The 13,678-nt window shown below is 35.8% G+C and overlaps 2 protein-coding genes across 3 annotated transcripts; one reads left to right on the forward strand and one right to left on the reverse strand.

Moving 5' to 3' along the window:
* The first annotated feature begins 334 nt into the window (after nucleotides 1-334).
* Nucleotides 335-6,536, forward strand: LOC112027499 (F-box/kelch-repeat protein At3g06240). Its single transcript, XM_024060161.2, has 3 exons — nucleotides 335-1,830; nucleotides 2,156-2,186; nucleotides 5,682-6,536. The coding sequence occupies exons 1-3, from the start codon at nucleotides 485-487 to the stop codon at nucleotides 6,267-6,269; spliced, it is 1,965 nt and encodes a 654-aa protein (XP_023915929.2). The 5' UTR covers nucleotides 335-484; the 3' UTR covers nucleotides 6,270-6,536.
* A 3,633-nt stretch (nucleotides 6,537-10,169) lies between these two features.
* On the reverse strand, nucleotides 10,170-13,417 carry LOC112027500 (F-box/kelch-repeat protein At3g06240). 2 transcript variants are annotated; one of them, XM_065762625.1, is made up of 3 exons: nucleotides 11,983-13,417; nucleotides 11,546-11,576; nucleotides 10,170-10,476 (listed from the first exon to the last, which is right to left on the reverse strand). In XM_065762625.1, the coding sequence occupies exons 1-3, from the start codon at nucleotides 13,293-13,295 to the stop codon at nucleotides 10,417-10,419; spliced, it is 1,404 nt and encodes a 467-aa protein (XP_065618697.1). In that variant the 5' UTR covers nucleotides 13,296-13,417; the 3' UTR covers nucleotides 10,170-10,416. The 2 variants fall into 2 exon arrangements, 1 of the variants encoding a protein (XP_065618697.1); XR_010624644.1 differs by having other exon boundaries at nucleotides 10,422-10,476; nucleotides 11,930-13,417.
* Nucleotides 13,418-13,678: the final 261 nt, after the last annotated feature.

Genomic DNA, 13,678 nt, shown 5'->3' on the forward strand with positions numbered 1-13,678 from the left:
GTTGGTTTACACGATATACATTTTATAAATATTTTTAATTATACAAGAGGTGTGATAATTTTTTGGCACCAAAAATTAGAAAATGTTTCTTTAGTTCATTTTTAAAATCGCTACCAAAATTAGGAAAATAAGATAATTTTTCAAAAAATATTTTTTTAAAAAGTCACTAGAAAGATGTTAACATTGAAACAAACAGAGCATGATACTAAATTCACAATACACTTACCAAACACAAAATTTAAAAGTAAAATCCACCATTTTAATATTTTAAAAGCAAAAAGCAGTTTTTTAAATTAGAGTAATGTTACATATAAAAAAAAAATTGGACAAAATTTTCACACATGAGCCAACCAAAATTTTCACAAACTAAAGCCTTCTTTTTGTTATACTTCTTCCCGGCAAACGGAAACAAAACCCTCTACAGTCTGTGCCTTTTGTACCAACACTTCATTCTCTTCATTTGGCTGAGGCTGACAACGAAACAATGTCAGACTATTTCCCAAATGTTCTTATCGTCGATATCCTCTCACGGCTGCCGGTGAAGTCACTCATCAGGTTCAGGTGCGTTTCTAAGTCCTGGTTCTCTTTAATTTCCAGCCATGACTTCAACACAGAGCACCACAATCGGACTCTCTCAAACACCACCAAAGACTCACCCTACCTTCTCTTTAGTCATTACGATCTAAAAATGAAGAAAGTGCGCTTCGCTTTGCTCTCTTCTGATGACCCATTCCCTCTTAAACATTTTTCCAAACACTTCCCGGACACTCCCAATCGGCGTATTCTTATGAAACAAGCGGAAAAGAGAGGGTTTTTCGCATACCCATCAGATTTTGTAGAGTTACCTTGCCCATACCAGAGCCCTATGAACAAATTGTTCATAGCTGGTTCATGTAATGGCCTAGTTTGTCTGGCGGATGATGCTCCCAGTGGCGACCATGTCACTTTTCTAATTCTCTGGAACCCTTCTATTCGTAAAGCCATATCCCTTCCTCCAAGCCCTGTTGTTAATGTCCCAGTTTTTTATAAGGCTGTGGACCATCTTGGGTTTGGCTATGACCCCATAACTGATGATTACAAATTAGTGAGACTTGTGTACCTTCAAGGTGGCTTTAGTCATAATGAATATGAAAGAGATCCACCCATAGTTCAAATTTATACGCTTCGCACTGGTGCGTGGCGCACCATTTCCGGCCGTGGTTCTCGGTTTATTATTGTAGAGCAGTTCTCTTCGGTGTTTGTGAATGGGTCGGTCCACTGGTTCGCAGAGGACGACAATGACAGTGACGATGATGATGATGATGACGACGACGACGACGTCGATGTTATGGTACGCAATATGATCATCTCATTTGACATAAAGGATGAGGTTTTTCATGAAATGGCTGTGCCTAAGTGTCTTGAAGGAAGGTTGAATTTGAACATGAAGGTCGCGGTGCTTGGTGGGTTGCTTGCACTTGTCCCCTGTAACTCTAATCTATATTTTTCAGACTACTGTTACTCAGTTTGGGTGATGAAAGAGTATGGAGTAGTGGAATCTTGGACCAAACTATATGATATTAAGGTTGGCGAAAAATTAGAGAGTGTGGTAGGTTTTACAAAGAATGGTGAAGTTCTAGTGAGTAAGGCTGGAAAGTTGCTGTCTTTCAATCCCAGTAGCCAACGAACTTTGAATGTTCACATTCATTCTGAATATGCATCATTTTATTTGGATACTTACATGGAGAGCCTTGTCCTATTGAATGTGGAAGATGGTGTTTTACGAAAGCAGGCAAATTCACCGAGTACTAGTAAGGGAAGAGGTGAACATGAAGAAAAAGGCAAGACAAGGTATGCTAATTTTGCTTTGTTGTATTAGCAGTAACACAATATTGAGTTTTCCACAAGTTTTTGTTCTGGTTTTGGGCTATGTTTTTGAGACTGATGGGCTTATTGATAATCAACATAGAACTCATATGGAATCATAATCAAGCCGATTATAATTTTTGTTGATAATTGAGTTGATTACTGTGATAACCTTTCATCTTATAAGATTAAAACAACAAATTATGAAGGGCCCAACAGTGTCTTCATCTTCATTTCCTCAATGAGTATCTCTTTTCTATTGTTAACATTGGCGTATGCTGTCTCTTAAACGGGTTTACTTTCTTTCCAGGTTGGGGCCAGTTTTAAGCAAGCAGGAAAAGGTAAGCTATCAACACAAGTTCTGTAATTATTTTTAATAGTTGGTTACATCTTTGTTTATCATTGACAGATGTTGTCCTTTTTATTGTATTTTTGCCTTTGCCCATTGGGGTGAATGCAACTCCACTCTTGTTATGTTTTCACACTCTTGAAGGCTTTGTGTTGGATTTTCCCTAAAACTTGATTAAAGAGTATCTAAGGCTATGTTTGGTTTACTAATTTCCATCACTCAATTCCCAAATTTTGTAGACCCGTGCCACCTCAAGTTTGCTTGTTTGGTTTGGTTTTTTTTTTTTTTTTTCTCAATTCCCATAACTTATTACTCAAAAAATTGAGTTAAAATCATGGAAACTGAGAGCACATTTTGTGAGTTTTTGGGTTATAAGAAGTAAGAACTAAGTTACAGTGGCAAACTTGTAAAAAAAATCAAACCGCTGGGACATACACTCATGACTTGCCTCTATCAAGTTAGACCACACTTAGGAGTCCCGATGACTCTTTTGGAGTTGCTGAAAACTTAGTGAAGTCTCATAACTCCAAGCACACACACTCTACTCACCTCAGAGGACTTTTTCCTTGTTCATCTCGCACACAAATTATAAATCTCATCTCTCTGGGTCTTGCATCCCTTCAATCTCTCAGTCTGTTGGTCTCTCGGTCTTCCCTATCAAGCTCCCTTTGATCTCTTGGTCTCTCATCTCTCTCAGTTGCAGTGTTTTCGGACATCTGAGTTTAGGTGAACACAAATCTCTCTCTCTCTCGCTCTCTCTCTCTCTCTCTAATTTCTTACTCGCCCTCAATTTCTGAAATTGGAGATCTGTTGCTCTATCTAATTTCTTGATTCTTATTTTGATAATTTCTTTTTGGGGTTTCTTTCTGTTAGCTCCTTGTGCTTTAACTTTAAGGCTTTTTAAAAGTTCTTTATTTGAAGTTTATGCTTTTAGTTTTCATTATGTTTTTCCCTTGTGATCAACTACTGGTTTGTTTAATTTTTTCCTTTTGTTTTGGTTCTCTCCTTTTCTTTTGTAACACCATATGAGGGAAGCAATAGGTAGCTGTATGTTGGAGTGCCTGAAATGTTTTTATGTTGTTTATGAGTTGCAAGACAATACCAAGCTTACTTTAATTAAGCCATGTAGCTGAAAGGGGAAAGGGAAGATGGCCATATAGTTGTATGAGGCCAATTATTGTTGTTTTTGTTTTTTGATAACCAATTATTGTTGTATTTCTTGATGTCCTACCCTTTTAAGAATCGAAATAGACTAATACCTCAGCACTTCTTTCAGCTGTATCTTACACTTGGCTTATTAATGATCAGAAAAATGGATTTTAACAAAAGCATCTGGTTAATCTATTGGTTTACTGAATAATCCTTTTTTCTTTTCTTTTTTCACTTTTCTTGTTCTTTGTGTCTTGTCTAGTGATAACTGATAACACTTACTAATTCTCAAAAAAAGGGCATGCCCACGTACTTAGGGATTCTTAATTTGTGTGTTTTTGTCATAGAGAATGAGCTTGTAGAGATTAAAAGAACTGAAATAACAATTCACAAAGAATTATAGTGAAAGAAGAACTGGTAATTGATAGAGAAAAGAAGAAAGCAAAACAGGAGAAGTTGGTTAAAAATAAAATACTAACTTTGAATAAGGGACCTGATGTATTATTTACAAGAACACGTAGAAGGCATGTATAAGGTTGTTAGCAATAAGCAATAAGCATGCAACACATGATTTGGAAAAGGACCATTGACAATGAAGTCCTGTTAAAATTTGATTAAAACTTTAGTCTTTTTTAGTCATACATGGTGAGTGGTTAACTAATTGTGTGCTTCATGTCATTTACAGCTTTGGTATAGTTTTACAATGTTCAATATACTTCTTGAAATACAGGTACTTTTAGGAAATATTGTCATAGCTATTTACAACTTTTATCGTCAGGTAAAATCCAAAAAAAAAAGGACTTTCATTGTAGGGCCGTACTATCTTCCAAAAGCTGATTTCCTCTGTTTTAAGCTTTGTTAATGTACTTACCAAATATAAAATTGTCAAAATTTCAGAACACTTTCTTTTGACTTAAAAGAATAGAGGAATTCCATGCTAGAACTACCCCTTACCAACTATGAAAGGAGGGGTTTTGTAACAACTAAACAAAACTGATTGATTAATGGTTATTTCATATGACAAAATGCTGTAAAAGGAATTGTGGCCCATGATTTACTCTTCCACTAAAATAATATAACCAATCCTTATATTTATATTGATGAAATCTCAGCCATAAAATGTTAAATAGATTTTTATGATCTTATGTGAATACAAATGACCATTATAGTTAAATGTGGAGAACATCATAAGATCCAAATCAAGAATTGTCCTTTTTGTTTTGTCCATACAATTGATAGGGATCCTCAATTTGTGTGTTTTTTTCGAACTCCTTTTTTCCCATTCTGTGAAGTTCCATTATTTATTTCTTCCTTCTTGTTGCTTGCATGGAGCTTGTATTTTAATGGAATTATCAGGGTTAATGATGGCTTTGATGGCTATGCCCTGTTTTAGTTTTCCCTCTTTGTGATCAATCTAGAATTTTGCCACACACGAACTTTACGTGGTTTTGAGTGTCAATAAGATTTAATGCCACAACAAATTTCACAGTAATTGGCTTATCATTTAAATAAATTTGTGATGTTTATAATTTTTACTGCACTATTTTTTCCCCCTATTAGTTGATTTAAGAGTAATTACAAAATGAAAAGGGAAAAGGTTTATCATCTCTTTTACTGCTATATATGTGTCTGTTTGGTAGGTTTTTTTTTCCTCAAAGGATTACAGAGACCACAATTTAATGTTTGAATTCCTTTTGTGTATACATATAGCATTATATACATTAATTGTCTTCTTTAGAGTAGATAGTATCGTCTCTGGATTGTGCAACATCATTATAAGTACTCGGATTTCTAGAGAGAAATCAAATGCACATGGTTATGTTGCCATTGTCCATGGTGAGTTCTCCCATGATCGTCTTTGTGGTTGTTGTGACGTTCTAATGACCATGCGGGATATTTGTATTAGATGACACATGAATCACAGGATGCGGATGAGAAAATGTGGCCTCTCCCATATAGAACAGATTTTTATTGACATTATGTTGGAAGAACAAGTCAGAGAATATGGAACATTTTTTTTAAGGGGCCTGTTTGGGAATCAGTCACAAGAGCTCTTAATGCTCAGACTGGGAATTTTGTCACTAAGAAAGTCATTCAAAAGCATAATGGGCTTAGGCAAAAACAATGCAAGTGGTCTCTATTGTTGAATCATACAGGGTTGGGGTGGGATGAAATAATACAAACAACACAGATTGTTATTGGCACTGATGAGGTGTGGGGGAATATGGTTGTGATAAGTTCATTACGGCATTTGGTATTTGCATATCTTGGTGTATGTCATTTAAATCTTTGTCAATTACCTGTTTTTTTGACTTAGTCTTACACATTTTTGTTGTAGGGAAATCCTAAAGCATCAAACTTACAGAAGAAGGGATGTTCGAATGCCCTTCAAATTTCTTCTAACATACCAGCCCCAAACAGGGAGGAAAAGCGTGCCCTAGATGAGGAATTTGCCAATGATGGTGTTCCTATTCACTTGGATAGTGATGGTTGCTACACTCCAAACATGGACAGTGTACCTCAGACTGTGAATGATACAAATATTGAGAACCAAATCCAACATGCTAAAAAACGTCCCATCCAAGATACAAGTGGCAAGGGGAAGAAGGTTGTCAAGAAAGAGGATAGGATAAGTGAGGTGACTCCGATAAAGGAATACACTGCAATGACAACGGAAAGGTTTCATGCTAGAAGGGGAAAGGCAAGCGGTAGCGTTGAGCATTTTGCTCAATCGGTTGGTGGTGGTGATCCTTACTCCCTATCGAAAGCTATTGAGGTCCTAAATCAGTACGAATACCTTGATGACTACTCGTATATTAAGGTCACCAAAGCTCTTCAACAGAAAGAGGATAGACTAGTGTTCATGGGCATGCCGGAGCATAGAAGGAAGGCATGGATGGAGAAAATTGCGCACCCGAAGGATTGATTACATTTGTTGTTGTTTGGTTATGTAAGTTGGTTTTCATGGATTTAGATGTACTGTTTAAAACGTATGTGTTGTTTCTTGAACAAACTTGGATTGTTGCTTATTTTCTTGCTAAGTTGAACACTTATATATTTATGTTATTTGTTGCTAAATGTAGTGAACTTTGCGCGTTGGTTTGTCATGTTCTTTGCCGTTATGTATATTTTTCGTTATGTATATTAGGAAGTGATTTTATAATTCTTGAATAAACTTGGATTGTTGTTTATTTCTTGGATTGGAAAGTTGAACGCTTTTATATCTATGTCATTTGTTGCTAAATGTAGTGAACTTTGTGCATTGGTTTGTCAAGTTCATTTGTTATGCATATTTGTAATTTTGTGTCTATGTATATTAGGAACTGAATGTCATCTATACATTTTACATTATCACAGTAAATATTGTCTATCCAGACTTTAATAACATATAAGAAAAATGCAATTTTATCAAGAAACATTATGTGGAGAAGGTGACAAAATTGTTAATCAAGCAACTCATTCTTCTACACAAACCTCTCCTCCCAAATCATCACCAAGATAGATTGAAGTGGATTGGAATGAACTAAGTGGATCAAATGGACTGATGTGGGTTGAATTTACATTTACAATCATGTTTTTGTACATAGACCTTTTGTAATCAAACTAATTGTCCATTTAAAATATACCATCAAAGAGGTTTACAAGATAAATTTAGGCTTACATAACCACACCTCCGTTTGAGATTTACTCATATTCATAGTTCATGCTAATATCCATGGGTTCTAATTAGTACAACCCGTCCGTTTATCAAATACAAAGGCCTAGTTCAAATTATTGCTACATGGATTACGGAAATAGAAGCATAACATACACAATTACTGCAACCCCTCTATATATGAAGATCTTTTAGCCTTGCATTAATTTGGACCATATCATGCAAGGTTTTCATTTCTTCTCTAATTAGATGAAACTCACTTGACAATTCCTCAGGATCATCCCTACTTGCCAAAGTGGAAGGCGCATTGGTGGGAGCAATCACCATTCAAAGAATTGACATTTCCTTTCGTCACAACTGTAGGTAGAGCTTGTGCTTGTTCATTGCGGTTTCGAAGGGCTTTATAGATGCTCTAACTCCACAATGGCATCTAACATCGTGGAATCTAATTACATCATATATGCCTTCATTAACACTTAACAGTTATTTGGACATCGGCAAAAATACTTCATGTTTCAACCTCCATAGTGTAATCAAATTCTCTCTTGAGAGGAGATCACACATAATTTAAACTAATAAAATAAATAAAATGCAAAACCAGTAAACCTAATATGAGAATACTTGTTCCACCTATTGACAAACAGATATGATCACGAACCTCCTCCAAGCAAGACTTCCAGAAAGAACTTTCTTGATTAGTACTTACTTCATGGAAATATTTAGGCAATAATAAATAAAAATGAAGAAAATCTATATCTTCTTGTTTTGCTAAATTTCAAGTACGAAGTAGTAGGGTACTGCACCTATTATCAAATGGCTAAGGTTGGAGTTGTTTGTTCAAGGCACTGAACCATTCTCTTTCTTACCGTTATTATTTTGTCAGTTATAAAAGAGTAGGGGTGGCAAAATCAACCCAAACTCATTTGCCCACCCAAACCCACCCACTTAAAATAAACTCAAACCCACCCAATTATTAGTTGGGTTAAATGGGTATTAACCCAATTAAACCCAATTACCCAACCCCAAAACTACTAAAATTACCAAAATACCCCTTCAACCTAAAAAATGACCAAAATAACATCTAAACCCAAAAAATTACCAAAATACCTCGAAACCCAAAAAATGACCAAAATACCCCTAAAACCCAAAAAATGACCAAAATACCCCCAAAACCTAAAAATGACCAAAATACCTCTGAAATTCAAAAAATGACCAAAATACCCCCGGAACCCAAAAAATGACCAAAATACCCCCGAAACCTAAAAATGACCAAAATACCCCTGAAATCAAAAAAATGACCAAAATACCCCCGAAACCTAAAAATGACTAAAATACCCCTGAAATAAAAAAAAATGACCAAAATACCCCCAAAACCCAAAAATGACCAAAATACCAAAATAAAGCTATAATCACATAACTATACCATCCCATCTATGGTAATGACTCAAATTCTTTGTTTTTGTTTATTGCATGGCCTCCGGTTGATACACACACACACACATTGGTGTTGCTAGTTTCTGATGATCTTGATTATATTGCAGCTAAAGGCCAGCTGAAAATGAGCCTGAGAAAGCTCAACATGGTAACCAGACCATCTCTTCAACAACCAATTTGGTCCCTGAACCCACACAAAAGCAGGTTGCATTTTGGAAAAAACATAGGCCACTAGAGAGAGGAGAGGACTATACCATACTGCAAGCACTGTTCACCATTGACATGTTTAAAATTGTTCTCATCAATTTGTGGCGTTGGTGGCACTTTACGATATAGGCAATTTGAGACAAAATGAAATTTTCCTATGGGAGTTAATAGTTTACAAAGAAATGGAATAAAATTTATAGAATATAAAACAAAATAAATAAGTTACATATTGAGTAGAATGCACATAAACTCCCTCAAATTTGGGTAGTTGCAGTTACACCTAATATATCTTTATTTTAACCAATTTACTACTGAAACTTCACATATGTGCCAAATATCTCCAAACATCGTCCAAGAAGCTAACATCCTAGTCATGTGACACACAAATGGATTGGAATTGGCGGGTTGCAAATTCTAGTTTCAATCAATGTAGTTGAGTTGAGTAAGGTAAACAATTGTTAGCAGCATTTGAGGGGAGAGCTTATCACTGTGAATGTGATTGCAATTTTGAGGATGAAGGAAAATATTACTTATAAGAGATTTTTTTTTTCTTTCCTTTTGGGATTAAAAACATTACTAGATTTTCAATAGGGGCTAGTTGTTCCCAAGTGATTTTACTAGAATTTTTTTTCCCTATTAAATGTCTATTCTATTTGTATATTTGTATTTTCCCTATTCTATTTGCAAATTACCGAAGCACTTGTAAAAAATAAAAATCTAAAAGATAATTGAGGGATGCTTTTTCATAATTTGCTCAATAGCATAAACTCGATTTCCAAGTAATATGGGCTCCACTGCTTGTGAGTTACTTGGAACTTGAGTTTGACAAACTCGAGAGCCTATTTGTTATCGTTGTTTAAACAACATTATACGTATTTTTACACACTTTTTCAACTATACGTATTTAAAAAAAATACAAATAACGTTATTAGAACAACATTACCAAATAGGCCCTCGATTTCTCAAACTCAATTTCCAAAAAATATGCTACATAACTAATTTGTCATGATGCGCGATTTTGCTAAAATTGTGCTATTTGGCAGATTTAGCCCTCATTTCTAGGTCTAAATTCAAAAACTTAGCTAGTGTCATGCCTGGTTGTGCCTACAGTCAAAAACATTATACGTATTTTTACACACTTTTTCAACTATACGTATTTTCAAAAAATACAAACAACGTTACTAGAACAACATTACCAAATGGGCCCTCGATTTCTCAAACTCAATTTCCAAAAAATATGCTACATAACTAATTTGTCATGATGCGCGTTTTTGCTAAAATTGTGCTATTTGGCAGATTTAGCCCTCATTTCTAGGTCTAAATTCAAAAACTTAGCCAGTGTCATGCCTGGTTGTGCCTACAGTCAAAATAGATTTAAAGGCACCACTTGAATACTTGATCAATTTCATGTTTCAGCACTTTTTTAAAAAGTTCAATCAATTAAGTTAGCTGTTTAGTGCCTATCACCTCACCGCAAAGGCAGATGACTTTGGGCTGCAATTTTAGTTGAAAACCAATCTTGCATAAGAATCAAGGCAAAACACAGAAGATTCCCAATTGAAGAAAACATCTGATTTTGACATAATTCCGATAGGATAGGTGGACACAATCATTATATTAGATCAAAGTAGAGGAAGTAAAAAAGTAATACCTAATAAACTGTTCAAACAAGCTTAAAAGTAGCTAATTGTCTGAGTGTCCTAAAGATAGTCAAAACCATGGGATACAAAAGGGGTACAAAAGTTGGCTGCCCAATGGAGCTAAGTGATCAGCACACCTATTGGCTTCTCTGCATATATGCTTCACAAAAACATGTCAGTTCGTAGCAAGTAATTTCCTGCAATAAAAAACCAAAGTGTTGTAACATGGCAGGATTTGTGAATGATTAGTTAGAAAATTATATACCTGAAGATAGTCAATTTCAAGAAAAAATTGGGAAAACCAAGTTCCAAGCTAGAATTAAGCCTTCCCTAACTGCCCTAATTCCGCAATAATGCAAGTTGAATGTCCTAAATTTATAGAAAAATTTATTATCCAATGGCCAAAGTGATCTCTAATAATGGTGTGAAGAGAATTAATATCACATGCACAATAATAGAAGTCTAAAGCATGTTGAATGATAGCGTGCATTATATCTCATCAAGAATCCTAATTAGTTTCTAAATATTCTACATCATGGTGTCCACCGTAGCCCCAAGTTAATGCATGTGTTACGCATCTAATCTTTACTCAAATAAAAAAATAGGCTACAGAATGAACTACTAGATGGAAATAGAACAACAGCATATGTGTGTAACATAGTGGAAGTTTTACATTTTTAGTCTTTTTCATTTTTCACATAATGCAAGCTAAGCTTGAACAAAACTACCCCTGCAATTTGCCAATGGGCTCCAGCTCAAGTGGCATTTCCTCTTAGAAGTGCTAGGAGGAGGGTGAAGTCTTGGATTCATAAGAAATAGCAGCACAACAATTTACTTTCATATAGTATTATGACTTAACCATGGTAAATTGAGCTTTTGCAAATTTTCATTAATCCATGAACAGGATCTATATAGACTCATAAAGCCATGGACTGATACATCTCAATCAGAAAAGAATCAACTAATCAAAGTCCAGTGAAAAAAGAAAAGGGGGGGGGGGGGGGGCGGGGAGGCATTTGATAAAAACACTATATTTTTGCCACAGTATCCCCAGGCATATCACATCACTCTTAATCTAATTTTTAGAAATTTCAACACAAATGATTCAAGAGCGTGAAATCATAACAAGTGTGGACTCACCTCCACCCCAACCCTAATAAGAAGGAGAAGCAAAAATGAAATTAAAAAGACAACATCTGTCAATGATAAGCAAAGAAGTAACTAACTACTATAAATAATTACAGGACTCGTTGGTCAATAGTTTACCTTTTCCTGCTTTCTTAAAACTGACCCCAACCTGGAAACACAGTAAACTAATGTGAGAGACTACAGAATGCCAATTTTTATAATAGAAAAGAGATATCAAGTGAGGAAATGAAGATGAATACACAACTGGGCCCCTTTAAAATTTTTCTATTATATAAGATGCAAAGCTACCAAAGTAATCCAGTCACTTAGCAACAGCAAATCTAATTAGGATTTCATATGAGTTTTATGCTGATTATCTGCAGATAAGTCCATCAATCACAAAAACATATGCCACTGCCGAAAACAGAAAATTGTGGAAAACTCAATATTGTATTGGTGCTTATACAACAATGCCAAACTAGCATAATGTATTAAAGAAAAAAGTAGCATAATGTATCTTGCCTTTTACTTCCTATTAATCTTTGTCCTTACTAGCACTAGACGAATCCTCCTACCTTCCCAAAGCACCATCTTCCACATTTAGTAGAACAAGGCTATCCATATAAGTATCCAAATAAAGCGAAGCTGGTTGAGCATGGATGTGAGGATTCAAAGTCCTTCGGCTACTGGGATTGTAAAACAGCAACTTTCCATCCTTGGTCACTAGAGCTTCACCATTGTTTGTAAAACCGACCACCCTCCCTAATCCTTCCCCAACATCAATATCAAATATCTTAGTCCAAGATTCTGCTACTCCATACTCTTTCATCACCCACACTGAGTACTGCTCTACTCCTAAATTCCATCTGTTCCACGGGATAAGCGCAAGCGACCCACCAAGCACCGCGAGATTCATGTTCAAATCATACACTAATTCTACACACTTAGGCACTGCCATTTCATGAAAAGTATCATCCCCTATATCGAATGTGAAGATCCCATTGCGAAACGTATCATCATCATCATCATCATCGGAATCAAATCTGATATTTTTTTCAGTTTCCGCGAGCCAGTGGACCGAGCCATTCACAAACACTGAGTCAGACTGATGTACAATATGAAACTGAGAACCAGGGTCGGGAATAGTACGCCACACACCAGTGCGAAGCGAAAAAATTTGAACCAAAGGTGAAATCTTTTCCCTAGTATGTTGATTACCCCAACCATAAAGGTAAACAATTCTCACTAATTTGTAATCGTCGGTAATGGGGTCATAGCCGAACCCATCATGCTCCATAGGCAAATAGGAAAATGGGAATTTCACGGCAGGTCTCGGAAGGTATATTGCTTTACGAATAGAAGGGTTCCAGAGAATTGGAACAATGTCATAGTCGGTGTTACTGGGAGTAGCATCCAGTAGACAAACAATGCCATTCGATGAACCAACAATGTAAATGAATTCCTTTTCCAAGTACTTGAATGGGAAATGCAATTCTACGAAATCTGATGGATATGCGAAAAACCCTCTCTCTTTCATTTGTTTCTTAAGAACAAGCCGATTGGGAGGGCCTGGGTTTGGGTCGCTGTTGCTGACACTCAGGTTCAGCTTGCAGTGAAGGTGTTTGGAAAAATGGTTGCGAGGGAATGGGTCATCGGAAGAGAGCAGAGCGAAGTGCTCTTTCTCCATTTTTTCATCGTAATGACGAAAGAGAAGGTAGGGTGGGTCTTTGGTGTTTGAGAGAGTCCGATTGAGGTGCATTGCAATGAAGTCATGGCTTGTGATTAAAGAAAACCAGGTCTTAAAAACGGACCTGAATCTGATAAGTGACTTCACCGGAAGCCGTGAGAGGATTTCGAAGATAACAACGTCAGGGAGATAGTCGGACATTGCTTTTTAAATTTTCCCTGCCAATTGAAGAGAGTGAAGTCGGACCAATAGCCACTGAGATATACGGCGCGAGAGAGGGTTTTGTTTCGGGAGTGTGGGGAACTAAAGGTTTGTAAAAATCATTCATTTATAAGGTCGTGGTTAGTTTGATGACTTTGATCCTGATATTTTTATTTAGGGTAAATTGCATGATTAGTCTCTATCCTTTATATAATATATCAATTTAGTTTTTAACATTTCAATTGTGTTAATTTAGTCCCTAACTTGTTAAGTATTATGCTAATTTAGTCTCTGTCATTATCTTTTGGATGAAAAAAATTTGATGTGTCAAATGAAATAATAAAAAATAAGTTTTCATGACACATCAACTGCCAACTGTACCA

This window comes from Quercus suber, unplaced genomic scaffold, assembly GCF_002906115.3.
Source record: "Quercus suber isolate HL8 unplaced genomic scaffold, Cork oak 2.0 scaffold_466, whole genome shotgun sequence".
In the NCBI taxonomy this organism is placed as follows: Eukaryota; Viridiplantae; Streptophyta; class Magnoliopsida; order Fagales; family Fagaceae; genus Quercus; species Quercus suber.